The sequence below is a fragment of the Cygnus olor genome, chromosome 2 (genome assembly GCF_009769625.2).
Source record: "Cygnus olor isolate bCygOlo1 chromosome 2, bCygOlo1.pri.v2, whole genome shotgun sequence".
Classification (NCBI taxonomy): domain Eukaryota; kingdom Metazoa; phylum Chordata; class Aves; order Anseriformes; family Anatidae; genus Cygnus; species Cygnus olor.
This window is the reverse complement of record NC_049170.1, coordinates 5,975,371-6,003,109: the sequence shown is the minus strand read 5'-3', so window position 1 is coordinate 6,003,109 and position 27,739 is coordinate 5,975,371. Positions and strand designations below refer to the sequence as shown.

The 27,739-nt window shown below is 51.6% G+C and overlaps 2 protein-coding genes and 1 long non-coding RNA gene across 6 annotated transcripts; 2 read left to right on the top strand and 1 right to left on the bottom strand.

Moving 5' to 3' along the window:
* Window positions 1–1,552: 1,552 nt before the first annotated feature.
* Window positions 1,553–12,729, bottom strand: CSRNP1 (cysteine and serine rich nuclear protein 1). 4 transcript variants are annotated; one of them, XM_040548229.1, is made up of 5 exons: window positions 12,581–12,729; window positions 6,718–6,913; window positions 4,315–4,574; window positions 3,619–3,915; window positions 1,553–2,645 (listed from the first exon to the last, which is right to left on the bottom strand). In XM_040548229.1, exons 2-5 carry the CDS (start codon window positions 6,887–6,889, stop codon window positions 1,662–1,664), a joined length of 1,713 nt encoding a protein of 570 aa, XP_040404163.1. In that variant the 5' UTR covers window positions 6,890–6,913; window positions 12,581–12,729; the 3' UTR covers window positions 1,553–1,661. The 4 variants fall into 4 exon arrangements, with proteins under 4 accessions (XP_040404163.1, XP_040404159.1, XP_040404164.1 ...); XM_040548225.1 differs by lacking the exon at window positions 12,581–12,729 and adding an exon at window positions 8,789–9,228; XM_040548230.1 differs by lacking the exon at window positions 12,581–12,729 and adding an exon at window positions 8,227–8,369.
* Window positions 9,430–12,509, top strand: LOC121065408. Its single transcript, XM_040548231.1, has 2 exons — window positions 9,430–11,463; window positions 11,661–12,509. The coding sequence occupies exon 1, from the start codon at window positions 10,183–10,185 to the stop codon at window positions 11,140–11,142; it is 960 nt and encodes a 319-aa protein (XP_040404165.1). The 5' UTR covers window positions 9,430–10,182; the 3' UTR covers window positions 11,143–11,463; window positions 11,661–12,509.
* Window positions 12,730–14,211: 1,482 nt separating the features above from the next.
* LOC121065955 lies at window positions 14,212–20,557 on the top strand. Its single transcript, XR_005817427.1, has 2 exons — window positions 14,212–15,374; window positions 19,061–20,557. It is a non-coding gene; the product is annotated as an uncharacterized LOC121065955 (long non-coding RNA).
* The last annotated feature ends 7,182 nt before the right edge of the window (window positions 20,558–27,739 follow it).

Below are 27,739 nucleotides of genomic sequence, written 5' to 3'. Positions count from 1 at the left end.
CTCGTCCATCCAACGGCAGGTACCAAACAGCACTCAGCAGGGATATCAGCGGTTCAGCCGGGGGAAAGGATCCCAAAGCCCCATTTTGGGGTGTCCCCCCCGACCCGGGTGGCTCCGCACCCTTTGTAAGGGGGGGCTCAATGTAAAGCTGCGGGTTCCCATCGCGATACCCGGCCGCTCGCGCTGCAGGCGTAGGCACTTAGTGTATCACTGGCGTGCGGATTTTGGGTCCAGTTACATGGCATGGCCAAATAGTGTCATGTTCTTGGGCTGATTTCCACAACAGAAAGCCAAGGAGGCCTCTAATTTCCCTCCTAAACACACTGATTGCTCTTTTTTTCCTTCCCTCTGCAACCGTACTCAAACAATAAATAACCCACCAACCTTCATATCCATCTCCCTGACTTGATTTACCCCATGAAAAATGAAGAGTCTGGCCCACAAGTTTGGGGGCTGTGATACCCTCGACATTTGGGAGTCCTCAGAAGCACTCGCTGAGAAGTGTGAGCAGGGTGCTGCTGCCCTTTGCTTTGCTCGCCTGAGTCCCAGGATCCAGCCCCCCGCTGACGGGTCCTCTGCATATTCAGGCACCGAAAGATCTCATGGCCAAATCCTTAGGAAGTTAAATAAGTTAGAAAATAATTTATGAAAAGGGTTGGGTGGTTTTTGTTGTTTAGACTGAGCTAGCTCGTGTTTCTTGGGCAGTTGAGGGTCCCCATATCATGGACATCGGACACCTTCGTGCTCTCGTGTCTGTGAAAGGCTGGCTAGCTACCCAAGGGCCCTGCGGGAACCTTTCCCCCATCCCTCCCCTCCCACCCGCTTGCATTCGGCTCTTGTAGAAATGTTACTTGAAGACCAAACAGCCAGCACCTTCCAGACTCAAACAACAGGGCCATCTTCAGGATGTGTGCCACTTAGAGACCTTATTGCCCTTCCAGGTCACTGATAAACCACAGTGCTATTCATGTACTACAGGTAGAAAATAAATAAATACAGATATATTATGCAAAAAATATGATTGTACACATAATACATCTGAGGTATTACCAATTTAAATAAGGTTTCATGCTAGTTCAAGCTTCGGTGGCTATTTAAATTCTGGAATTTGCAATAAATAGATGAAGAATGATTATGTATATAGTGTACGGATCTCTTCTGTAAACCTTTTTTGGATTTAAACGCAAGAGCGTGTTGGGCTAGCTCTCACGCAAATCACAAATTTTCACAATAAATACAGCTTCAGAAGTTGTCTAAAAAAGTTCCCACAACACTGAAACGTTTCTAGAAGGGGCTGTGTGTACGACTGGCAACGTTCACAAGGAGCATTTCTCAACAGGTCTTTGCATACAAAACACGAGGAAATTCATACTTGAAAGTCTTTGTCCCTCCCTCCCTGCCTCCCTCCCACCCCATCACGAAAGTTTAGAAATTTTTGCACAAACAGCAAGAGAACTGATTGTAGCTGCAGTATGTCAAAACGTCCACGTTCTATAAAGACCAAAAATAGTTTGTCTGCTCAGAAAGTCTGATTATTTTTTTTTCCTTTTCACGTAGCACATCATCCTGTCGCTGAAAGTTTGCCTGTCCCACCGTTCTTCGGCTTTGGTTTCGGCACCCCGATGCTGCCGGTCCTTCCCGTCCCAGGGTACTCAGGCATCTCACACCTTCACCGTCTCCATCAGCGACGACTTGATGGCGTCCTCCAAATGCTGATTGTCTGTGAAAGGGGCCGGGGTTTCGGGGACGGATTCAGACAAACCGAAGAGAGACTCCAACAAACAGGAGCCTTGATCTCCAGCTTGCGGGAAGCCGGGGAAATTAGGAAACTGAAACTGTAACGCTGAGTAGTTATCGAGGTTCTCATACTCCTTCAAGGAGTTGTAAAGAGGTCCCAAGTTATAGTCCGAGAAGGACTGGAAGAAATCCAAGGAGTCAGAGGAAAGGCTGAGGTCGGCGTAGCTCTTGGAGCAGGGCTCGGCCGGGGCCGGGGCGCAGCAGGACAACCCATCGCAGCGCGCGTGGGCGGCCTCCTCCAGCATCCCGCCACCGTCCTGGTTGGCGTTCTCGTCCAGGCACTCGGAGAGGTGGGACGAGGCCACGGGGCCGGGCTTGGCCTCGCCGCCGTGGTCCTCGATGAAGAAGTCGGCAGGGTGGAAACAGCTCAGGTTGTCCTGGCAGCGGCCGCCCTCCTCCTCGGCATCCGAGTCGTTGAAGTGGAGGATGCGCGCCAAGCCGTCGTCGTCGACGTCCGACTGGGACTTGTCGGAGGGGAGGCTCTCGTAGGGCTCCTCCAGGTCCTCGCTGGGGTGGGAGGAGAGGGAGGAGTCCGTCATGTCGCTGCTGCAGCTGTTCTCCCCCAGGGCCTCCAGCTCGGGGCTGAACTGGAAGGCGGGGGCCAGCGGCGCCGCGCGCTCCTCCAAGGGCCCCTTCCCCGCTGCGCAGCCCAGCTGCGGCAGCCTCTCCCGGAAGGGAGGCTCGGCCTCCGCCGCCCCCTCGCTGCTCTGCTGCTGCTTCTCCAGCTCCAGCTTCATGATGGTGTGGATGAAGTGGGTCTGCACCCGGGACTGGTTGAACTCGATCCTGCCCTCGGTGTTGCCGCAGCCGTCCTTGGTGCAACCGCAGGGGAAGGAGGTGTGGTCCATCTGGGGAGGGAAGGAGACACGGGGGTGAGGACACTAACCCAAAACCGAAGCTTCCCTTGACCCACCCTGACCCTCAGAACCCACCCCAGCAGCACGAAGGAATGACTGAGGGGTCTAAAAGCAAGCTAAAAAATACAGCAATTAAAAGAAATCCACCTGCTCTTTGGAAGGTTGTCATAAAAAGATGGATTCCGGTACAACTGAAAAAACTTAAAAGGTTTAAAAAAAAAACAACAAAATATAACACCCAAAAAAGAGAGGTAAACGGGCAAACCTGAGTTTTAATATACTGCATCTTGATATTTAATATCTGTATCATGAGCTTCTGCCCCTCCCTGGGATGAAGGACAAACCGTGGCACCTTTATGTCCCAGCTGTGAGCAGCCACTAGAGGGGGGCTGTGACACGCACACGGAGCATCCGACGCTTGTGCACGCCTGTGCACACCCACCCTGCACCACCCCAGTGTGCAACCACAGCACACGAACGGCACCCGGAATAGGGAATATGCCCCCGAAACCAAAACGGGGTGGGCACCCATAAAAATATAAAATATTTAAAAAAAAAAAAGATGCTAAGTTGCATATAATGGGATTACCCCGCTGCTGTGATCTGCAGGTGGGTCTGCAGGGCTGACGCTGATGCTCCCACGTTTGCCCGAGTGCACCGGGAGCTGTGACACGCAGCAAGGAGGGGAACAAAAATACCAGCAGGGGGAGGAGGGGAAATCGCAGCCTCGCTGGAGAAGCGAAAAGCTTTTGTTTGCCAAGAACAGCCCACGTGGTCCATCTCTCTCCGCTGCGCACCGTACGGGTGCGTTGGCACATCCCCACGGGACGTGTGATTTGGGAGGTGGATGCTTTCGAGCAGCGCTTGCCTAGCAGCCTGGAGAGCATCTCCGAGAGCTTCTCTTAGCTTTGCCCCGAGGACAGGCGCACGCGATGGGGACAATGCGACCCGGCGAGGGCAGTACCTGGCATTTAATGCCCGCCAAGCTGCAGCTGCAGGTCTCGGGATCGCAGACCTCCTGGCAGTCGCAGCCGCAGTCCTCCCGGGACAGGCGGATGCTGTGCAGCTCCCGCTTCTCCTCCTTGTCGATCTTCTTCACCCCCATGGCTTTGAGCAGCGCCCGCCTCTTTTTGGCGGGGTAGGGCTGGAGGAAGAAGCCGTCCTCCAGGTCCACGTTGCTGACGTCGATGTCGTCATCGTCGATGTCCTCGATAGTGAGCTGGTTGGCCTCCTCCGACTCCTTTGTGCCGTTCATGGTTAGCTGAGGGCAAAAAATGGGCAAAGCGTTAGGGAACTGTTGGGGACAGCAAGCCAGGGACCATCAGCAGCCCAGTTTAGGAGAAATGAGAAAGGGAAGATCTGCCCCAGTGGTGGCCACCCATGGGATCAAAATCTGTGTCAGAGCCCTCTGAGACAAATCTGAGAGCCCAAAGACTGTGGCGTGCACAGCCTCTCATCCAGGTCTCACCTGACAACCTGGTGGACACCTGACAGGGGGAGCTCAGCATAATTTCCACCACCTCTCAAGGGCGGAGAACTGAGCTGAAAATCCCACACAGCCTGTGTTTCTGAGACCCACAGAAGGCTCAGGATCGATTCCCCTGAGGCCTCAAAAAAGACCCTTAACTTAAAAAAGACATCCACCGACCCAGCCACTCACCTTCCATTTCAAGGCTTCCAACTTTTCCTCTTTCAATTTCTCTTTCAGTTTCTCCCGACGGACGTTTTCCTGCTCCTTCGAGAACTCTGCTAGCGTGAACTGCCGGGAGGAGCTGTGCTTGTTCACCATCCCCAGCGTGCAGCCCCCACGGCTCGGCACGCTCGTGAAGCCCTGGCAGCGCGGGAAGTAGAACACAGTGACCTGGTCAAACTCCACGTTGTTCTTCTTTAGCCGCTTGGATTTCTTCAGGATGGACGTGGCTAAAAATAGGGGGGAAAGGACATACGGTCAGTGCTGCCATCCTGCAGATGGAGGTAAAATATTAAAAACATGCAGGGCTCGCGATTGCTCTCGCAATGGGGGCACGACAGGGTAAGGTCACAGCATCTTGTGTTTTAGGATCTAAAGGGGGAAAGTGGATGGAGAGGAAACCAAGCCAAGTCCTGGTGCATCGGAGTCGCTGCTCAGATTCACCCTAAGAAACGGCTGCTGCTTCTCCTTCCCGCATGACTTCCCCCAGGAAACACACATTTGCTTATTCTTCACGTGCAGCAGAGCAGAACGAACAAGCAACCGAACCACCCCGCACGCCTGCCCTGCTCCAAGCCCCAGCACCCTGCCTGCTGCCCCGCAGCCAGAACCTCGAGGTCCACTCCCAGGATGCCAGGGCGCTGATGCTGCAGCGTGGTGTGGCTCTGGCTTTTGTGGCAGAGCCAAAAAAAAAGCCAAAACAGCTGTTCTTTCTGGTACTTCCTTTCACCATCCACTGGGAGGAACTACGAAGCTATAGTTTGTTCTCAAGAGACTCATTTGAGAGCAGCTGCAAAGATGTTAATCTTTCTGCAGGTGATCCCGGGGTAAACATGGCAATACATGACTCTGGTTTATCTTAAGCTGCTGAAGCACGCTGCACGCCGTTTAGAGCAGAGCTCCTCCAGAGATACCTGGTTCTGCATCTGCAAACACAGCGAGTGGGGGAGGACTAATTGGTCAGGGCAATCTCAGAGGCAGCGAGTTTCCACGAGCTGCGCAAAGCAAATGCAAAACGCAGCAGTAGGGGTTGCATGCTGCTTGCATGTCAGGAAGGAGAATCAGCGAGGCACAAATGCAGTGTTTGGCTTTTTTTTCTTTTTTTTTTTGGCCCACGTTAGCTGCTAGTGCACGGGTGGGAATAGGGGAAAAGCAGCCAGGAAGGGCTGGGTGATTCCCTGGCACGGGACCAAGGCAGAGCCAGAACCGAGCTGCGCTCCTCGGATGGCGGAGCTGGGAAAGTGCAAGACTGGACAGTTAGCTGCACCCACGTTTCACAGGTCTCGCTTGCCAAAACGCAGCATTTCGGTTTCGGATGAGAGAAAAAAAAAAAAAAAAAAAGCGTTCACCCAGCTGTGTCAGCAGCTTCTGCTCACTAGCTGAGGGTTTCAAACCAGGCTCTGCCGTTGCTTTGATGCTATCTTTGCATTGTGCATTGCTTTTTCATAATAACCTTGATTCAATCTCCTAAAACATCAGCTCTTTATCAAAAGGCAAGTTAACCACCGCGATCATCTATCGACTGAACTGCTGCACTTTGGCATTTGCTTCTCTCTCCTCCCCCCCCCCAAATTGTTTTTCCATTCCTGACCCTTTCCTATTGAGCCAGAGAATACAAAAAGTTCATTGTTTTGTCACCAAACCTGGGAAGACAAGCAAGAATGAGACTCTTTATTATTACAAGACTTCTAAAGCCTTTTCAGACCACTGCATGTTTGTGTATGTCTGCTAAGTGGACCTGAACTGCTACATACACTGGGCGTTCAGAATAATTTACTAGGTTGGACCATTTCTCCTCCACGAAGATGGTCCCCTATTGTCTTGTTTCCCCCTTTGCACAGCAGATAAGGGATTTTATGACCTTGTCTTCTGCATGTTTTCCTAAAAGCTCTCAAAACCGATAATGCTGGGAAAACAAAACAGCATTTATCTGTACTGACAGTGGAGGCAATGTCAAACACGTCGCGTGCTTTGGCAAAGTCCCCACCTTGTGTAGGAAACGGGTTCCGAAATGGTAATTAGGCTACTGGTTAACCATTTTGAAAAACCAGCATTATGGGCTGTGCTTTCTGTCCCATATTTGCCTGCTGAATAGCTTGAGAGCGGGCTGAGGGATGGTGGATGCTCCTACAGCACCGGCCTGGAGGCACCCGTGGGCCTCTGCACACCCACGTCCTCCGGGCTCCTATTCCCAGAAATTTGGACTCGGGCGAGAAAATTACAAACGGGTGACAAAAGCTGGGAGGAAGGGCTGAGGAAGAGTCCCCTGGCTGATTATGAAAACAAGATAAATGAGCACGACGAGAGGGGAAAGGCACCGTGGCTGTTTCCAGAGCGGCTGCAGAACCGGAGGCGGGTGGCAGGGGTACTCACGGGTGAAGCTGGGCGTTAAGGCAGAGCCGGGCTTGCTCTCTCCGCGGGAGCTCTCCTCGTCCGAGTCCCAGCCCGAGGACGCCGAGGAGGACAGGGGCGAGCAGGAGGAGGAGGAGCAGTAGGTGCTGTCGTCCCCCAGCTCTTCGTACTTCCTTTTCAACACCCCGCTCATGGTGACGCCGTATCTATCATATAACTGGAAAACAAGGGAGAAAAACAAAATAAAGCGAGGGAAATAACGCCAATTGCAAGCAAGGCTTCGGCACCAGCTCAGTCCGGCTGTGCACGTGCAATTCCCAAAAGGTGCCCCCCAAAACCCACACCTTGCTGCCACCCCAGCACGCATCCGCTGTTTTCCTCTCCTGTTTTAAGGCGCCGCAGAAAAAAACAACTATCGCAGACAAGCAACTGTCCAGAAACCAATTCAATCGACACAAACGTTATCAGACAATAAGTATTCCATTTTGCTTACTAATTCTTTTATGTTAACTCCTTACCAGATCGCTCTCTGTGCAGTTACAGCTTTAACGTCGTGCTAATTACAAAAATAAGCCAGTTTGTAGAGAACAATCTGTTGGCATGATTTACTTGCTACAGCCCCCTGGGGAAACAGACTTATTAAATGAAGCACTGAAATACAAATATATCAACTGTGAAGAACAGCCCTTCTCCTCACGGTGCCTTTCATAGCCAGTCCCCCACTCAATAAGCTATTCTTGTTTAGGCTGGGTTATGTATCAAGCATAGTAGCAATTAAAAACAACGCAGCTAATTAAAAACAAAGGAGCTCTGTGCTCGCCTAGACTCTGAAATATCCTGCATGTTTTTCCACTGCTCATCTCGAGAAGAAAAAAAAAAAAGGAAAAACGAAAAAAAAAACACAACTTTGTTGCACGTTTTAACCTTTGCTTTTATAAAGTTTGCGGGTTGAAATTGCACAAGAGCTGCACGCTTTGCCTCTGACAGGCTAACTGATATCAAAGCCCACCGACACCGGGATGCTCGTGGGAAGGGCTCCCCCAAAACTGCCTCCAGCAAGGAGGAGCCAGCGCGGATGCTCCCTGCCAGCCCTGCAATAAAACCAGCAGCAATGCACGCAACCAAGAGCAATCCTGAAATTCTGGTAACAGCAGGAGGACACGGATATACAGCCCCAATGTCCCTGGACCAGGGTAGTGAAAGCGCAGGTACGATGCTGCCGGACACGTCCCCGTACCCTGCTGTGAAACTCTCCCACCAATTTTGTTCCTCGTAACCGTAACCGTATCACTTTCTCACCCTCTTTTGCATGTCTGAAGTTAATTTAAGCCCGTCTCAAAAAAAAGAAAACCCAACATAAAACCAACGCCCTCCCGACAGCTCTGAGCAGCCGGCACAGAAACCGCACAGACTTCAAAACCTCCTGGTGACGGGATTTTCGGTATCTCAGCGGCGCTGCACAATAGCACCTAGGCTGACGGGTGCGTACGCGGTGCCTCCAAAGCCCCAGCGCTCATTAATCACGTTTACCAACAGCTTCCCAGGAGCCGGCAGTCCCCTAAAAGGTTAAAGACGGACGGATGGAGCCGTTCCTGGGTTGGAAGAAGTTAATCATTCACCGCAACGTGCGCCCACGGGGCTGCTGCCCCCCTGAGTCCTCCAGCCGTCCCCTTCTGGTGGGGAACGGTGGCCCTGGGGCTGCAGGTGCTTGTGCCAGGGGTTGGGTTTTTGGGCCTCGATCCAAAACAGATGGGGGGAAGGTGGCCCTGGCAGCCCTCCAGCGGCAGCGTGCCCTACCTGGCACCTGCGCTAAGCTCTCTCCTGGCAAAGCGGCGCTCGCGGGCAGCCACGATGCCCCAAAACCTCGCGTCTCCTTGTTTTTTCTTTTTTTTTTTCCTCCTCCTGTTCCGTCGCCCATTGCTTTTAAGAAACAACCAGGAGCGAAGGAAATCTCCAAATCCGTGGTGTGGGTCTGAAGGGAAGCCCGAAGCGGAGGTTTGCGTGGCACCGCTGCCTCCTCGTCCACATGGAGTGACCAAAAACTGCAAAAATAAACTCTGGGAAGCACCAGCTCGCACCGCAGGACACCCACTCGCTGCTCCAAGGACACTTCCTCCACCACCACCTTCCAGCCAACGGAGGGAGCACCCAGCTTGTCCAAGGATGGGATCTCCAGTAGGATGGGAGTCGAACGGGCAAGGCGAGCGGGTGTCATTTTGACTTCGTCCCCTCCTGCGGGGACACCGGCGTGCGGTGGAGCAGCCGAGGTCATGGCGCTGGAGATGAGTCCCTGGGCAGTGACACTGCTCTGGTGCAGCTCACCCCATCCCGGAGCCACTTCTGCTTGATGCCACCTCCCGTCTGACGTCCATCCATCCATCCATCTGTCTCTCTGTCTGTCTGTCTGTCCGTCCTCCCCTCCAGGGCCAGCCCTCCCCAAGCACAAGCACCCTCCTCTCCACCCCAAAACCTGCCCCTGGGGATGCGCTGGGAAGGGAACATTGCTGCCAGCCTGGGGAGCATCAGGACTTTTACTTAAGGCCAAAAAAAAACCCCACAAACAACATCTTTTTATAAGGGGGTTGCCCAATTTGTAGGACTCCCAGAGAAGAGAGCAGAAGGGTGATGCTGCAGGGCGAGGCAGCCCCGATGCTCAGGTCACCTGCAAAGCCGGATTTCCCAGCTAGAGCAAACCAAGCTGTATTATGGATGGTGCAATAATTTATTTATTTGGGAGGGGATTTTACAAAACATGTCTTCATGCATCTACCCCAAAAAACCACCCTCTGGATGGGGGTTCAGCTGGCAGGTCAAAGCCAGTGCCCTCCCCTCCTCGCTCCCAGCGCTCGGCTGTGGAATTTGTGCCGTGGGAGCGGTGCCGCCAAAACCGCCGGCCGCAGCCGGGATATTTGAACTGCGGTGATGCCGCCAGCCTTAGACTTCAGTCCGCATTTGTGCCTAGCACAGAAGTCACAAAAATGTGCACGGCAGCGTGAAAAAAAAGGAAAATATCTCTGCTCAGCAGTGCAAATCTCTGTGAGCAGCACAGAGCGCAGGAGGATTTTACCACCTTCTCTCTCTCTTCTTTTTTTTTTTTTTTTTTTTACATAACCTGAAATAAAATAATCCTATCTTCCTTTTAGTTGCCAAAAAAGACATTCTGTTCTTGGCTAAGACTTCTTACTCATCTATTTTACTGAAAACAGCTTTTGGAACAAGTACATAATGCAATGGATCAAACCCGCAGGAATTCCTCTCTGGCACCAGAACTCCCACTATCCTGGGAATACTTTCTAACAAATATTTAGCCCAGATGTGCATTCCTTTCTTCCTCTCTCTCTCTCCCTCCTTTTTTTTTTTTCAAGCATTAAAGTTTTTGTGTTTTTTTTTGGGGGGGGGGTCTAATGAGGGGGGAAGGGAAGCGAATCTGCTAAGTCCCATTTCTGGCGCCCAGCGAGTTGCAGGGTAAAGCCCTAATACGCAGGAATGCGAAGAATTAATGTTTTAACTATCCTCCTCTTGGACAACGTATCAACAGTAAATATTTCGAGTCATTTAGATTTAAGAAGGCTTGGCATTTGTTTAGCCCAGCGAGCAGGAAGGCAACCAAAACCACTATCAGCGGCCACTCGGGCTGGTTCTAAGAGGCTGCACAAAGAGATACCGCGGATAAGAAGGTTCGGCGCCCGATTTTGGGGCCCTATCTGCACTTTTTACGGGGCAGCGCACGCAGCCATGCAAGGCAGGCGAAGGAAAACTCTCCCAGTGTACCCTTGCTTGCGCTGCTGCTCCTTGAAGCAGCTTCTAGGGTATCGTGGCAATATTTGCAATTTCTTCTTTTCCAACCAGGGAATATCCCAAAGGGTGGAAGGATCCCAACTCTGCGCGCAAGCTGAAAGCAGACTCTTCCTCCACAAAGCAACTTGTGTTAACAAAAAAAAAAAAAAAGCAAACAACCAGTGCAATGCACTAAAAGCACATATTTTCAGAGCCAACCTCCTGGCTCTAGGAGCACCAGCATCCTCCCGCTGCCCGGGCAGCCGGGTGGGCTCATCCCGGAGCATGGGGTCAAGGTCGCAGCCCAGCCCCAGCTGCGTGCCTCAAGCCAGGATAAATATTGGTTTAAAACCCACTTCAGCCAGGTACGACTCACGCAGTGAACCCCGGGGGAGTCTTTTGCCCCCCTTTTCCAGGTGTTCATTTGCACGCAGGTCGGGTGACCTTGGCGTGAGCATTGCGAAAAACTGGTGCGGCGCTGAGCCTTGTGCTGAGTCCCCCCAAATCCTTGCCGGCTCACGGCAGCAGGGAGCCTGGCAATGCCTGCAGGCAACTTCGTCACCCCCGTGCTATCGGCACCGACTCACTGCCCGTCCATTTAACTATTTTAATTCCTGCCATATTTACCTCTGTGGGTTCCCAGCCACCGCTGGGGCAGCCTCCCTGTGAGGTCGCTTCCCAGTTTCGGGGCCAGCAGCGGTGCCGTCTGGTTCAGCCCAGCTGATTTTCCCCCCTCCAAGGCCGGGTCTAAGGTTTCATAACCTTCCCCCCGGTTAAAAATAACCTCCCCTGCTGCCGCACGACCCAGGCGCGGAGGCACGGATCAGCTCGCGGTGCCACAAGTGCGCTCTCCTGCGGGGCTGGGCGAAACGCCTTCCCCGGGAAGCAGGGCAAAAGAGCTCGCTCCTGCCAATATTTTGGGAAGCTCGCAAAGAAAAAGCTCCGCGGGGTTTGCCACCAAGCCCTTCTTTCCCCCTGACAGCCCGAAAGGTAAATAAGAAACATTAGCAAACGCATTAAAAGGTTATCTGGCACGGCCCCGACGAAGGGGGCTTCAGATGTACTCGACGCAGATTGCACTGCAATAAATATGAAAGGAGCGAAGCGTGCTTTGTCTAGGAAAATCCTCTATTTGATTACACCTGATGAATAATTCACGGCGGGTTTCCATACTCATCCTCCCGTAGGTACACGCCGTGCGTTACCTTGCCGGCCGTACATACGCCCCCGTTTCCTGCGCTGAATTATTAAAGGCTCACTGGGAGCTGCGGAAGAAACGCTCCGGCACGAAAGCGAAGCACGGAAAGGAAATAATAAAAAGAAAAAAATATATATAAAAAAAAATGAAAAAATAATAATAATTAGCTGTGGGACAGGGCTTCTCCCTGCACGCCAGCCCCATCCCACGGCGACGCTGGGCACGGCGGAGGTGACAAGCGCTCGGGGAAGCCAGAAAAGAGGAATAAATCGACGTTTGGAAACTCGAGCGGGTTTATTCGCTGCTCTTGTTCCTTATTTCCCCCCCCCCAAGGTGCGGTGTGAGAGCCCCCCCGGGTCGGTTGTGAAGGAGACCCGGGGGGGGGCGCCCCGTCCGTCGGTCGGGCGGTCGGTCGGGCGGTCGGAGCGCCGGTAGGTGTTGCTGTAGCGACGGGAAAACATCCCCGAGCCGGGGAGTTTGGGGAAGAGGGAGCCTGCCGGGCTCCCCCCCCCCCCCCCCCCCCCCCCCGCGTTTTATTTCACCACCACCGCACCGGAGGCGCAGCGTTTCTTTGCGAGCTGACGGGGGGCGCGATATCCCCCCCCCCAAAAAAAAAAAAAATTTTTTTTTTTTTTTTAAGGGGGGCACAGCAGGGTCTCCCCAAGACTCTCCCCTTTCCCCCTCTTAGCCAAGAGGTCCGGGGAGCTCCGCGATGTGTCCCGGTTGTGTCCCCGATGCGCGTCCCCCCCCAGCTCCCTTCACCCCCAGCCCGGCTGGGAAGGAAGGGGGGCGGGGGGGGGGGAGCAGTCAGCCAGACCCCGATCCCCAAAACCCCCCATCACGGATTCACCCCCAAAACCCCCCAACCACGAACCCAAACCCCCCAAATAACCCAGCCAAGCCCCTTACCTGAGGAGGCGGCGGCGGGTGTCGGCGGCGGCTCCGGCTGCAGTGGCGGCGGCGGTGCCTGGCGCGGCGCCTCCCGCTCTGCCGCTGCCGGGGCTGCGCCGCGCCGCGCTGCCCTTTTTCGTCAGTGGAAAACTCCGGGCTCTGACGCAGGCGGTGACAGGAGCGGGGCCGGCTCGGCCCCGGGCCCGCCCGGTTTCCTGCTTCTCTTCTCCCCCCCCCCCTTCCTCCGTTCCCCGGGCGGGGCGCCGAAGCTCGGCTTGGCCTGGCCCCGCCGCCGCCATCCCGCCCGGCCCGCCGGGGGCGCTGCCCCTGAGGGGCCGCTGAGGCGCCGGGTGGCGGCCGCACGGGGTGGGGGACACGGGGGGGGTGAAGGGTGGGCGGCGATCGGGGAAATCAAGTGGGGTGCTACGGGGGTTATGGCTGTGATGGGACTCAAATGGGTTTGGGGGACTCAGGGTGTTCAGAGCCCGCAAAGGGTTGGGGACCCACAACCACTCAGGGACCCTAAAATGGGTTTGGGTGCCTCAGAGGATTCAGACCCCACAAGGGGTCGGGGACCCACAACCACTCCAGGACCCCAAAATAGGTTTGAATGCCTCTGAGGATTCAAATCCCACAAGGGGTTGGGGACCCACAGGCATACTGGGACCCCAAAATGGGTTTGGATGCCTCAGAGGATTCAGAATTCACGTGGCATTTGGGGACCCACAACCACTCTGTGACCCTAAAATGGGTTTGGATGCCTCGGTGTTTAGATCCCACAAGGGTCTGGTGACCTACAGCCATGCTGAGACCCCAAAATGGGTTTGGATGCCTTGGAGAATTCAGATTCCACAAGGGTTTGGTGACCCACAGGCACGCTGGGACCCCAAAATGGGTTTGGATGCCTCAGAGGATTCAGATCCCGCATGGCATTTGGGGACTCACAAGCAACAACCCCACAGGACCCACAGCTCGGACCCCCAAATGGATTTGGACCTCACATATGACTTGGGTCCCTTCAGCAGTTTGGGACCCACAGGCAATGGGTTTGAGCCCAACAAGGTGTTTGGGTTCCCACATGGATTTTGGGATCCATGTGGCACAGCTTGGGCACCAACATGAATAAGGACCCCAGAGGGGGGTTGGGTCCTTCACGGGTTTTGGGACCCACGGGTTGGGAGGCAACCAAGCCCAGATGTTTGAGTCCCACAAGGAGTTGGGGCCCCATGAGGAGTTTGGGCCCCACAAGAGGTTTGGTACCCAACAAGCAGGCTTAGATACCAAGATCTGGGCTAGCAGGTTTGGGCCTAAGGTGTTTTGGGACCCATGATCAAGAATTGACCTCTGAAAGGGGTTTGAACCCCACAAAGAGCTTGGGTATCATAAGCAGGCTGGGCAACAAAAGAGATTTGGGACCCACAGAGGAGTTGGGACCCACAAACAAGGTTTGGCCTCTTTAAGGTGTTTGGGCCCTCCAAAAAGACTTGGGGCACAGCAGCATGGCTTTTGTCCCCAGGAAGGGATTTTGAACCCAAAGGGATTTTGGCCCCAGAAGGTGTTTGGGCCCTATTGACGAGGGTTGATCCCCCAAGGGGATTTGGGCGCCCAAAATTGGTTTAGACCCCCTGGACATGGGTAGGCCACCAAATAAGTTTGATCCTTTCAAGAAAGAGTTGTCCTCTAAGGGACCCCAGAAAGGACTTTGGCCCTATAAGCAAGGCTTGGCCCTCAGAAGGATTTAAGGCCCCGCCAGCAAGAGTTGCGATGTTTTATGGGTTCATGTCCCAGTGCGGTTCTACCAGCAGATACATTTTGGGGGGGTGGAGGGACATTAAAAGTGATAATTTTTATTCCACTCCCTGCCAGCGCAGGGCCCAACGAGCAGTGGGCTTAGTGGGACGGGAAGAGATGCGCTGGGGGCTTTGAGAGTGGTATTAAAAAGACAGTGAAAGAGGTAAATTTTATATATTTTTTAAATTAATTTTACTCCTGCTGGGTGTACATTGTGTGTGGGTTTCCTTGTGGCAAGGAAGGCGTTGCAAACCCTGGAGTTTGGGGGGCAGCGGGGAGCCAGCACCAGGTTCCCCCAGCTCTGGTTGCTGTGGCGTTCAGCTGAAGATATCCACACGCCACCAGGAGCTTCCAGAGAGCTCCAGGTTTCTGACTCGAGTGGTCAAACCCTTTCCATCAGCAGGTGAGGCGCAGGTTTACCTGACATTCCTCAATTTTGCTATTTCGCCATATTTTCGCTCCACAAGCTGGAGCTGGACCATCAACAAACAGCGTGGTGAGAATCCTCAGGTTATGATGCTGCCTTCTCTCGGGGATGCTCCTTAAAACCTAAAGCTCTAACACCTAACAGCGACAGCTCCCAAAGCACGGCAGGGATGAGCTGAATTTGTTTCACAGACGCAGACGTCGTGGAGGCAATACGTAACTGCAGACAGTGCCCTGCTGCCGGGTGGGTCCTGCCTTTGAGGCACGAGGGCCTTCCTGAACATGACGGCGAGCAGCACTCGGTCGCCAAAGGAGTGGTTTTCCTGAGGTTTCGTTTACCATGTTTGGACACGGCCGTGATTAATATTTCCTAACAGGAAGACGTCATGCGTGCAGGCTTTCCTCTTCGGGGTTCGGGTCGCGGCTGACCAAGTTCAGGTTGTACGCTGGCTCCTCGCTTCCTCCGGCTCGCAGACTACACCCGGCGGCTCCGTGTCGGACCCCAGCGGCTGCGGTCACCCATTGCCGAGCCCGACGCGGGTCCTGGCGCCGATGTGGTGTCACCACACCATCCCTGGGGACCCGGAGAGCTTCGGTATGGTGGGACCGGAACCTAACCTCGCTTCTCTACAAAATGGGGCTGTGGGATGAGGGGGAGGTCACCGGTCACCGTCCCTTAGCCGTGCTTGGCACAAAACCCAGGGCATGGGGGAAAGGGGATATCCTGGAAAAAGTTTGGGAAGGCTACCAGTGACCTCCAGGTTTCACTTCTTCCCTTGCTTTTATTTATTTCGATGAAAGTAAAGCTGCTGTGGGCTAGAGCCCCGTGCAGGACAGAAATTATTCAGCGATTCAATCATGCAGTGAGCAATTCTGACCCCAGTCTGCACGTTTATGTGTATCTGAGAGAGAAAGGCGCTTTGAAACAAAACTTTCTGGCTCTTCTTTTTGAATCAGCATTTCTTGTTTTAAAATCAGCCTGAAAACATTACATGCATAAATAAGTGGAAGCTTACACAGAAGGGTAAATAGCCCTCAAATAACATAAGACATTTTCCTGTGTAGGTTGAATGAAATATTTCACTTTGACTCAATGTGCATTTTGTTGATGTTGCATCTCTGAGACTCCATCCTCCAGCAAATGAACTCGAGGGGAAAAAAAAAAAAAAAAAAAAAAAAAAAAACGAAACAAACCAACAACACACAACTGTTTCTTTTTAACCTGAACCAGGTTGTTTGTTTTTAGCACAGCTTTTTCATCTCGGGAGGAATATCCTCCTCTCCCCTGTGCGCAGGAAAGCCCTTGCTGTGCTCCTTTGCCAAAGGCTGCTGGCAGCACCATCCCGGAGCTGGGTTCCCTGGCTGGGTGCCATGCGAGCACTGCTCCAGTGGGAAGAAATTCCCTTCTGACCGGCCCAGCAAAGCTGAGACCAAGCGCAGGACGCAGCGGGAAGGACCAGAGGGAGATGTTGCGAGATGCACGGGGTGGCCAGATAAGGGGGGGGCAAGCCCTGGATGCTGACCTCCTCACCACCCCTGCAGCATGAAAAGCATTTTCCCTGGGTAAAAAGCCTCTAGGTGCTTTCCCATCTCGTCCTCTTCTGCACGTAAAAGGTGAAATGAGTGTGTAGGTTTTATCATGCACTGTGCAGTCCCAATAAGCTGCCACTGCTGGGCTGCCTATCCTGCTGCCAGGGCTCCATCCAACCCCACACATCTGAAACACAAGTTAAGTGGGGGCCTAGAGATGCTTTTTCCCCTAAAAGATGGGCATTAAAGTGGCAAATCAGAGGCTTTGCTTCAAACATACCTGGGGCTGCTCACCTCCACTGGCTGGGCGGATGTGATGGTGATGTCCTGCATCTTCCTCATTGACTCTACTCTGCCACAGCTCCGTGAGAACCTGCTCCTGCTTTGGGCTGCTGCTGGACAACAGTTGAATCTGTAGCACTTCAGGCCCTATATGCTGTGCTGTTATATACTTACTGAGTGGTTACGGATGCGTTTAGAGACACGTGCTAACTGCTGTCTGCTCCTCATGTCCTCGGTGCCTTACAGGGGCATCGCGATACGACGCTCTACTAAATGCACAGGCACCCTCGTAGCTGGGGAGAGCTGCAGAACGTGACCTAGGCGCTGAGGAGTGCCAACAGGACTGTTTGATTCCCAGCAAACGTGCAAAAATCATCAACCTGAGCAAAAAAAGAAAAAAAAAAAAAAGAGTGTTAATTGAAAATGCAGGCATGAAGTGGGAATTGTGACAGTGCCGAGCGGCTTCCACCACCACCGGCGATGGTTAGCAGCAAGGAAAAGAGGTGTGAGAGAAAAGCAGTGTTAGGCAGACAGCTGTGTCCTCAATTAACCCAACTAATTGTTAACTTGGGTGTCAACAGGAGCCCTCGTGCTGGGATTTGGGGGTGGGAGATGCCGAGTGCTGTGCTTTTTGCTCCTTGACATGCGGTGAAGCCGCCCGGTTTAGCGCTGAAATGTCTCGTGTGACAGGACCGTTGCAACTCCTCTTGCAAGGGTACCACAATAATTAAATCTCCAGCTTTCAGGTGTAATTGCCAACGACAGAGCCTCCGAAATTGCTTTTTATGCTCGCGCATTCGGTCTCCTGACAGGAAGGGCTTCTGGAAAAATAAAAACAGCCAGGGAAGAGTTGTGAGCAGAAGCAAAGGCAAGGAGCAGCAACGTGAGCTCCATCCTTGGGCACATTTATTGACAATAAGCCATCTCTAAACACCTAGGGGGGCTGAAATCGCAGTCCTGGATTCCTCACGGGCCCTGAAGGAAGTGGTAGCTTACAGCACGGCTCCTGCATTACCGGGCTCATTGGAAAATGGTAATTTTTCAGCGCTAGGACCTGTCTCCCGCTCCTGGTTTGTAATTGGTGTTGTTGGCCGCGAGCCAGGCAGTGCTCGCAGCTCTGTCTTGCGAGGACAAAACCCCCATTACTTTTTGCTCCCTAATTCTCCCAAGGTGTGCTGCTGTCTATCAATGGAGTCGCCATGAGGTAATAGAAATTACAAGCCTCCCCAGACTTATTTGTCTGAAAGCGTTTCTTGTAAAAATAATTATGTGAGTCTCCGGAACCGTGGTACATGAGAATGGCAGAAGAGAAAGTCTGCAAATTAAAATGCAACAAAAGGCTCTTTATCACAAACTGCGAGGGAGACTGGGCGAGAGGGTTATTGCCCTTCCACTGGGCTGGCTGGTGGTGGCTTCTGGAGAGAAAAAGCAGAGTTTGGTGTCTGTTGGTTGCTTTGCAGTGAAGCTGCTCTAGACGCCAGCACCCAGGTCTGTGGAGGGCGATGGTTTTTCCAGGCACTGCTCAGGGCTCGTTCCCTGCCCTTTCCATGGTCTCTCCCTGCGAGCTTTTCAAAGCCACCGCTGTCCCATCCCTGCCACTTTGGTGGCTCACGATGGGGACTTTGCATCTCTGGTCTTGCTGGAGTTGTCTGGCTGCAGGATGGGGCCGGGGCTCGGCCCACCACCCCATAAGAGGCTTCCTCAAGGCTTCATCCTACCCGTCCTTAACCAGCAAAGCCCCATCCAGAGTGCAAATAAGTGCGGTGACATGGCAGACGAGCTCTGGAGGAAAAACCTGAGCTGTCTGAAAAAGTTACTGCCCCTCTGCCTCCAGCAAAGGACCAAGCCTTCAGGCTCCAGCATCTCAGCACGATCCCATTCTGATGCAAAATCGGGGCAAATGTGCTAAACTGGGAATGGGAACATCTGGGGCAGGGCATAGCCACCTTCTGCTGCCCCAGTGAGCACAGGAGAGGGCTGGAGGCTCCTTAAAGCCACTGCAAGGACTCGTTTCAGAGCAGAGATGCCAGCATCCAAGCCATTAAAAATAACAATATGACTCAAGCTGGAACGGAAGATGGAAGCTACCAAAGGGCACTGGGGCTGTGTTTAGGCACTGGTGTTGGCCGTGAGCTGTCGCTGTTCTTCTCACACTTTCAGGTTGCCCAGGGCCACCGAGTTTTAGTGTCACATCCCAGCAGCTGCTACCTCCAGTTGTACAGGAGGGAAACTGAGGCTCTGTACTGGGGACATCATTTAGGAGCAGGATGGGAACAGGCATGAGGTTTTGAGGCCGGAGCCCCTGCCTTTAAAATCCGGAGGTCTCCTGGACGCCAGCTCTTTGGCTGGGAGATCTGACCCCAGGGATCCTGGCAGCATCCACCCCTCCGACCTGCAACGAGAAGCCAGATGCATAAGTTTTGCTCAAATACGTTGTGACCCATGTGGGCTTTCCCTTTTTACCTGCAGGTTTCCCTGTGCAGACACTGGCACCCTGACATGCTGCACTTATCTCCGAGGGATTCCTGCTGCAGAGTCTGCATGGGCTGCAGCATCAGGCAGCAAAGCCTTGCTGCCCATGTCCCACATCCAGCTGCCACCCAGCCAGAAGAAGCAGCCCCGTTAGGTCTCCTGCGTCACCAGTAACTGTGCCATGAAACTCTGCGCTGCGTCCCAAAGCCGCCTTACCCCACACGGATTAGCCAAGCAGATGGGTTGCAGCACTGGGCGGTTTCAAAAGAGAAATTTTGCTTTTCTGGGACGCTGGCCATCAGAAGAATGTATTTCTCCTGAAGTCTGCAGCGCTAACGGTCCTGGAGGACAAAGCCTTCTGACTCAAGCAGCACCCTGTTAACTGTGCAAAGTTTGTAGGGACCTGGGCAGCCCCACAAAGTGACCCATCTGTGGTGTAGCAAGGGGGCTTCGGGGTATATTGCCCTCTGAAGTTTATTTTCCCTATTCACCCTGTAGTGAAAACAGAGGAGCTGCATCTGCCGCCTCACTTAAAGCTTTCCCCAGAGGGTAAAAATGAAAATGGAAGATGTATATATCTGTATAAACACACTTCCAGATACACTTAATAACATAATGTGGTAACATTATGGGTGGTAACGTCTTTGGGTGGGAGAAGCATCCATAAGGCAACGGGATAAATGACTGACAGCCCTCAGCAGGAGGCGGAGGGGGAGATGGACACTGTCCTGCTGGGACCAAAGTGCCCATCACCTCCTACCAGACGAGCAGCTGGGCCGGGTCCAGCTTAAACACAACCAGGCTGCTATTCAGAGAGGATTCAGCAGGGCCAATAACCCTGGGTCCTTCTGTTTTGCATTCTGGGTTTCAAGCCCCTAAGCATTCGCACACGTGAGCTTTCTGCCTCAACTCTGGCAGCTGCAAAAATGAGTTCTCTGCTCCAAACGAGAGCCGAGATTCCCATGTAATGACCTGACCCCAGGAGACAGACTTCTAAAAAGTACCAAAAATGTGGCAGACCCGCTGCATCGGGCATACGCACGTGCGTGTCCAGACGCTGGATTTAGAGCAAGGCTTTGGTGAGCCAGCGGTTGCTACATGCAGTCTGGAGGGCAATGAAAAGAGGAGGCTTTTTGTTTCAAGACCCATCATTTATTTTCATTTGGAAATCAATCTACTCGGGACAACAGGAAGAAAAAGACAAGAAGAGACTCCAAGTAAAGGAGGTTGAGTTTAATCCCAAAAGAAAATGTTGCGGGAGGCCTGAAACAGCTTTTGGGGACTGAACTGCTCCCCACAGGTGTGATTTTTTTGTTCATCCATTGACCTGATGAATCCCTTCCCCACCAGGCTCTGCCCATGGCATGGTCAAGGTTGTGTCACACACGTTGGAGAGCATCACAGCCTCACCTGCACAGAAAAACACTGCAGGGGAGAAATAGTTCCTGAAGTCAAGCACTGTAATTTACTAACAGGTTTATTAAAATCTTATTAGAAGATTATTTTTTAAAGTCCATTTTACACAGCCATTGCCCTTCTGCTGCTGTCTAATCCTGGAAAATCTCAGTGAATGAGTCATTTGCACTTACTATCTATTACACCTTCTTATTATAAGCCTGAGCGTGTTTGCTTCTAACAGTATCAGTAGTGCCATAATAGTGCCATAAAATCTCATGCACCTCTCCTTTTGGAGCCTCTCTTGTGAGAGAGGCATCTCAGCTTGGTTTCATGGGGTGCTTCTGGTGCGCAGGGGGATTTAGGGACCGTTGGGTTTGGAAGTAGCCTATAACTTCATTCCCCAGTCCTGAGTGCTGTGCAGTGGCTCTTAATGAACATCTGTTGGGTTTGGTGGGTCAAAGATGTGTTGCTGAGGGAAAAGGACGTTCCTGCTTCCTAAAACAACCTCAAGCACCAACTTCTGTCCATGCAAGCCATGAGAAGGAAGACATCTGGCAGTAGTGCATCAGGGATAGTTGAGGGCCACCTTTTTTGTTGCTTGTTTTTGCTATATGGAGGCTGATGAGCATTAAATGCAGCTTGGAGGGCTGGGATCCTTGCATCTCTGCCTTGTTTGGTTCATGACGTTGTGTTCCTACTTCCATGCAACCACTGAAAAAAAGAGTGAAGGAGAACCTGATATAAGGACATCAATGAGGCAAACGTTGCCTCAGCCCATCCTCCTGCTCCTCTTCCCCACCCCAGGTGGGTTACATGGGACAGGGACACAAAAAGCTGCCCTGTCTCCAGATGAGCTCTCCTTGGGCATGCAAACATTGTGCTCCTGATGTCCTGGAGCAGCCCCTTCTCAGGGAGAGCTGGCCCAGGGACAAGGGGAGAGTTTTTGCTCTGAATGTAACTACAGGAGAGGAAAAAAAAAATTGCACATTCAAGGTTTAAAATCGCACTTGCTGCCGGGACTGTTTCCATTGGCAGAGTCACTAGAACCGGCACAAATGATTCAAAACATTTTGTTAAATGAAATTCTCAGATGATGTCAGAGCTGAGGCTGCTTTAGCAAAACCTTTACAAAGAAGGGAGGTCGAAACAACAACAAAAAAAAAGATGAAAAAAAATGACACCATTTTACAGGGGGGGATTAGGAGCTTAGAGTTATATTTATAGGCTATCCAAATATTTGAAAGCTTGGAAATTCATAGTTCCAGTGCTTTAGCTCTGCTCTAGAGGCCTGCCAGCCTCTTAGCGTAAGTCACGCAAGGCAGCCAGCTGGGCTGGACTGCTCTCCCAAAGCCTATTTTCTGTTCTCCAGCCCTGGCTCCTACTTCCTACAGGCTCACAAAGAAATCGCGTGCCTCAGTTTCTCCCTCTGTCCGATACGAGTAATTCTGTCCTCCTGCCATAAAGCATTTTGAGATTTGGCATCAGGCAGGGCAAGAGTGGGTTTTGGTCTCCTGCCTCTGCTCAGCACTCGTACCGCGGGCACCCCGATGAAATAGTAGGGTGATCATCCAGATATTGGCATCAGCTCTTTGCTACAGTTCTTTTCTTCTCCACTACACATTTCTTTCACACACATAAAACCCATTGCTAAGAACAAGGCTGTTGAGGTGCTGTTTTATTTCGTGCCTGTCTCTCCAGCCTGGGCGAAATAACCCTGTCTTTGTCACGGCTCTGCTAACCCACTTCATCTTTATTGATTAATAGGTTGTAATCCTCTTTTAGTGAAAACATAACCGTGCCCACGGCTAAGGGATTCAGATATCACCGACGGGAAGATTACAACCTCTTAGTCTGAACACGGAGAGTGAGATGGACTGTCAGAGCAGGAGCACTTGTTAAGAGGAAAATCAATGGTGAGCCATTTGGGGAGGAAAAAAAAATCCCCTCCACCACAAATGCATTAAATACAGGCTCTGATGCTCCAACTTTATATAAGTCCAAATTAAATGAGACCATAATAAACTGTTTGCTTTCCTTGGGTTTACCCGATAGAAAGGAGACTCTGGCTTGCTGTGACGCCCGCGGCAGTACAAGCGTTGGGTCTGGTTTGTGGCCACCTCCACCAGCTACGCCCCCACTGTAGGAGCCGTGGAGGCTCTCGTGGGTTTGTGAGATGGGGGTGACAGGGCGTCCTGCCCTTTCTCTTCCCTTCCTTCCCCCCGTTTTACCTCGCGAAGATCCCATGCTGGGATCAAAGGGACATTCACACAAACCCTAGGCACATCCCCTTAGCCTCGCATCTTCATGATGCCTCGGGTGGTGCTTTCCATCACCTTGTACCCTTCTATTTGGAAGCCTCCCCATGCAGAAACTACTTGCTGCTGCATGAACACACAGCCTGGAGCACCAGGAGGGACGGCAATCCCACGCTTTTTTCCCCCATTATTTTACAGCAGCGATGCTGTGTGTGTTTCTGAGCAAGGGTGCACCCAGCATGGGTGACCCTGCAGCTCTGCTCCTCACTGGTGTCAGGACCACTGCATCCAGCCACAGAGTTAATGAGGAATAGTGGAAAAGCACTAGATTTCCTTTGTTATGCAGCTCACTGAATGAGGTTTCCCACATCTGTAGAGCTCACCACATCTTTTATGAGATTTGACTGTCAGCAAGATGTTATGAATCCCAGATGTTAAAATATGGATTTATTCATAACTCGGGGCTTATAATAGAGTGCTCAAAAAGATTATATCCAGCCCCCCTCCTCAAAAGATCCTCCTGAAAAAAAAAAAAAAGTCTTAGCTTTTATTATTTTTTAATTATTTTTGCTGCATGATTTATCTTTGATATTACCTCTTTAAATGTCTCTTAATTACCATGGCTCTATGGGTGTGCGTGGGGCTTCAGACCTGCCAGGAGAGCAGAGCACTGCTCTTAGGGGCTGGAGGGCAGCGGAGGGAGAGGGGAAATCCAGCCCCAGCTCTGGGCACCTGCGAAACTTGGAGCCGGAGGTGTTCGGTATCTATTGCAGCCCCGAGGAAGTGCTCTGGTCAATAAAAAAGCGGTTCCTCGCAGCTGGTGACCATTACGGCAAACACAGCGTCGGACATGCCGCAGCTGCTACGCTGCCGGAAGATGGAAATGTTTTTGGAAGCGAGTTTGGAGCATTTGTTCCATTAATACTTTCTCCCTCCCTCCTCCTGCTCCTTATTTTCCAGGTTGCTGCAAGAAGAACCTACAACAGAAAGGGGGGAAGACCCTGGCTGGGCACGGGCTGCCTTGAAAGTCCAGATGCAAATATTTCCCTGAATTAGTGCTCAGGTAACAGCACCAGGTCCTGCAGGAAACCAGCAGGGCTCAGAGCTGCACCCTTGCATGCAGCCATACGTGCTCTGGCCCAACCACCCCATGCCATAAACAGAGAGGGCAGTTATGAAGGGAAGTATGAAGAGTCCCGTTTTGCACATGAGGAACAGAAAGTCGGTGATTTTACCCCAGGTCACACCAGAAGCTGGCGGCAGCCCTGTGAATCATGAGACAAGAGCACAAGGCAGCGCTGGCAGAGAGCAGCCCTCCTCCCTGTCCCTGCTCCCTGCCACCTCCCCCTGCTGCTGTCTTCCCCATGGACCTTGTCTGTATTTATGAAGTCCCATCTTCCTTCCCCTCCCTTTCTTTCTTCAAGCTATTTCATCTCCCTGGTCCAATCTGGAGAACAACTTCAGTGAGGAGAGCATCTGGCCATGTAGGACCGTGCCACCAGCCCCTTGGACACCATCACCACATCCTTTAACGATGAAACCCGCTGTCCATACTGCAAAGCTGTAAGCCTGCAAAGGTGCTCCAGCTTCCCCAGAAGGAGCTAGACCATGCCCAGCCCTTTTCAGCCCCTTCCAGCTCACATGTAATGGCCTGGAGCAAGGCTGGGGCATGGGATCCCAAGCTCCGCTCACGGGTCACCTGCCTTCGCCAGGCTGGGCGGATGGAAAGCATTCAGCCTGCGGGCCCTGCTGAGCTTAGCTTTGTTCTTGTGCCTCACCAAGTCCACATTTCACTAGAGAAGTGGTGGAGCCTTTCCTCTGGGGGTGGGCAATTTGGCATTCCACAGGCAAAGCAGAAAGGAGAATGCCTTGAAACCATACTTCAAGGTGGGCCTCATGCCCTGAGATGTGCAGAACTGGAAACCTAAACCTTCCCTGTACCACATCAGTGATGGAAAGCCAGGAAAGTGGCTGTGGGTGCTGACACTACACAAACCTCTTGGAGCTGTGAGGAGGAACAGCGAATGGGCTGTTGGAGAGGTTACCTGGGCTTGGCGCTCCCTGTCTGCTTGGGCGATGGGGAGGAGAGGACCGGAGCTCTGGCATAAATCAGCACAGCTCCTCCGGTGCCTAATGAGAAAAATCTTTGGAGGGAGTTTATGGGACGCTCACTAGCTTGTAAATATCTTTTGGCATATCGGCTTGTGTCATGAGATTTAAAACCTTCATCACCCTAACGTTTTCCATCCCACTGAGATCTCCAATCTGAATATGATGTGCGCTCAAGAAAGTTTGCCAGTAGTGTGATGTTACAAAACTTGTGAAATGCCTCACTTAACCACAACATTATGTATTTTCCAAGCCACATACCTATCTATTACAAGGTCCTTCAGATAGAGTTATAGACAGACTGTGGGTCATGAGATCCTGACCTTGGTGTGTTTTTACTCCCTTCTTCTCATGAATTAACTCCTGAACTATTGACTCACTGTTGAATGGGTAGCAGAGTTCAGGCACATTTTACATGTAAGCTTTCACATCCTGTATCTCAACAACTGCAAACCCCAAGGACGAGTAAATACTTCAGGCTCCGCCATAAAATTGATGTGTTGCAAAATGAACAAAATGGGTTTAGTAACTTACAAGGGAGATACCATCAAGTCTGTAATGAGCCAGAACTGAGAGTTATCCTGTCCCTCTCCTCAGCGGTGTGGCTGTGAGAGCTGGGAGTTGATCATGCGCTTGCAGGTACTCAGTTTATGCCTTGTATCTTCACTGAGAGCTAAATCCATCTGTGGGCCTGACAGACCTCAGCCCTTTGGGCCCTCCTGAAAGGAAAAGATTGGCTCGAGAACTGCAAGGTTTGCAAGGAGAACATCAACTTCCACGTCCTTTTTTTTCCTTCTAGTTTTTGAGTCTGCACATTACTCCCTGCTAGGTTGGAGAGCTCTCCTCCTCAACCAGAAAAGCAAAGAAGTCATCAATAAATATAAAAATAAAATTCCTGCAATCTTGGGAAGTGCAAAAGAAGCAATAAAAGCACAGAAATCACCCAAATTGCCAGTACCACGTTAACAAATCAGCAGCCACAACCTGCTGCTGTAGCCTGGTGCAAATGAGCATGGTAAATTTGGCTACAGCTGGGGACTGAGCCCCTATTTTGACATTAAAATAAAGAAGGTCCCTAAAATGTGCCATACACCACTGGCATATTTGGAAGTATGCAGACTGTTTCTGTATTGTATGTCCTCCTGAGCAGAGCTCTTAAGAAAATGAAATTTAAGTACTATGAAGAAAAGGTGCAGTTTTCTTTAGAATTAGAGGTCAGATGGAAAAGAAAAATAGATCTGGTATAGAAATGCTCTGTAATGTCTGAAAGTTGCTTGGCTGAGGAGCAAAATAGCTTCATCTATAGCTTCATGCCCTAGCAAGCCTGGCTCTGAAAAACACCTCTCCATGCTTGTCTGGCATCAAAGATTAAAAGTTTGAAGCTTTTCATGTTGATTCTTCACGTTTAACTGAAAATTAAAACACAACATCTGTCTCCCACTCCAAAATACAATCGAGGGGGTGGTGGCATATTAATAAATACCCTCACTAGAAAAGATTATGAAAAAAAAAAAAAAAAGTAGGTTGAGCCCCAAAGCAGGATATTTCCATCATCTTGGCAAGGAAAAGTCACTGATATGTGATGCTAGGTTAATCTGCAAATGGGAACAGAGCATGACTGAGCCCACCTGGTGCAGCACCAGGGTGACGGGGGGTGGGATGCAGCAGGGAGCTGGAGAGATGTGTAAGTTGGCTGTGTGATCTCCACCAGGCATAAACAGGGCAATAACACTTCCCTACCCCAGACAGGGCTTATCAGGAGAGCTCAGCGATATCTCGGATGAACTCAGGTCACATTCAAGCTGCCTACCTGTATCGTCACTGGGGCACCTTTGCTGCAGAGATCAAAGAGGCTGTCTGCTATCCCAGGCTGGTTCCTGCTTCCTTGTAGACCCCGTGGAGGGCGGTGATGGCAGCACTTGAATTAAGCTCAGCACTAGGTGGTCTGAACGCTCATGCCTACACTGGTAAACTCAAAACTGGAGCACGCGATCAAATACTCTCCAGTGAGCACCCAGAATTTGGCTCATTCCCTGGCATGATTTTTGGTCCATGCCAATGAGCAGGCTCCCAGACAGTGCCTTGGCATGACTCAGGGCATCCCATGGGCCTGGGTATGTGGCCGTACTATCAAGGGCACTCTGAGGGGTTTGTGGAAGGGAGCAGGAAGGGGTCACCCTACCGACATGACTTGCTTTGTGAGTAACCATATGAACATGAGCTGTGTCCTGGTGTTCACCCTTAGGGCCAGAAAAAAAAGGCTGGGACAAGCAGGCCCTGCTTGATTTGCTGGTGTAGGCCCAGCCAACATGGGCTGCCAAGACCTCTGGCTTGGATTCAATGACCCCTAGATACAAAAATAGCAATATTAAAAGGAAAATGGCTGAATGGCAGCTAAGTGTGATATTTAGCCAAGCATCAGTTCAGATATTGCTCCTAATGCTTAGAAACCTCCTTGAGCTATGGCCAGTCATGTCAAACTCCCTCCCCTAACTTTAAGGACTTCTTCAAAACCAGTGTCTTCTGCAAAGATTTGGTTCCCTATAAAACCTCAAGGTCAGAAAAAAAAATCAGAAAAGGAGAAAGTTCATGTCTGCCCATGATTCCTCAGCCAGCCCTAGTCTCTGCGTGGAGATCATGGCTATGCGTGTTTGGGACATCAGATATTTGCTTGGGATTTCATCATGCCCCAAGCACATCCGTTTTGTGCACACAGCCCACCCCTATAGCACATTTGCAGCAGTCTGACAAGCCCAGGACATTCATCTGCTGCATATATATATATATAATATATATATATATTTTTTTTTCCCCAGGAAATCCTGTGAGAATCCTACAGAGCTGGAATAATAAAATATGCATGAAACAAGAGTGTTTGTATGTACTAGTCTTTGCGGCACTTCATCCCCCTGCT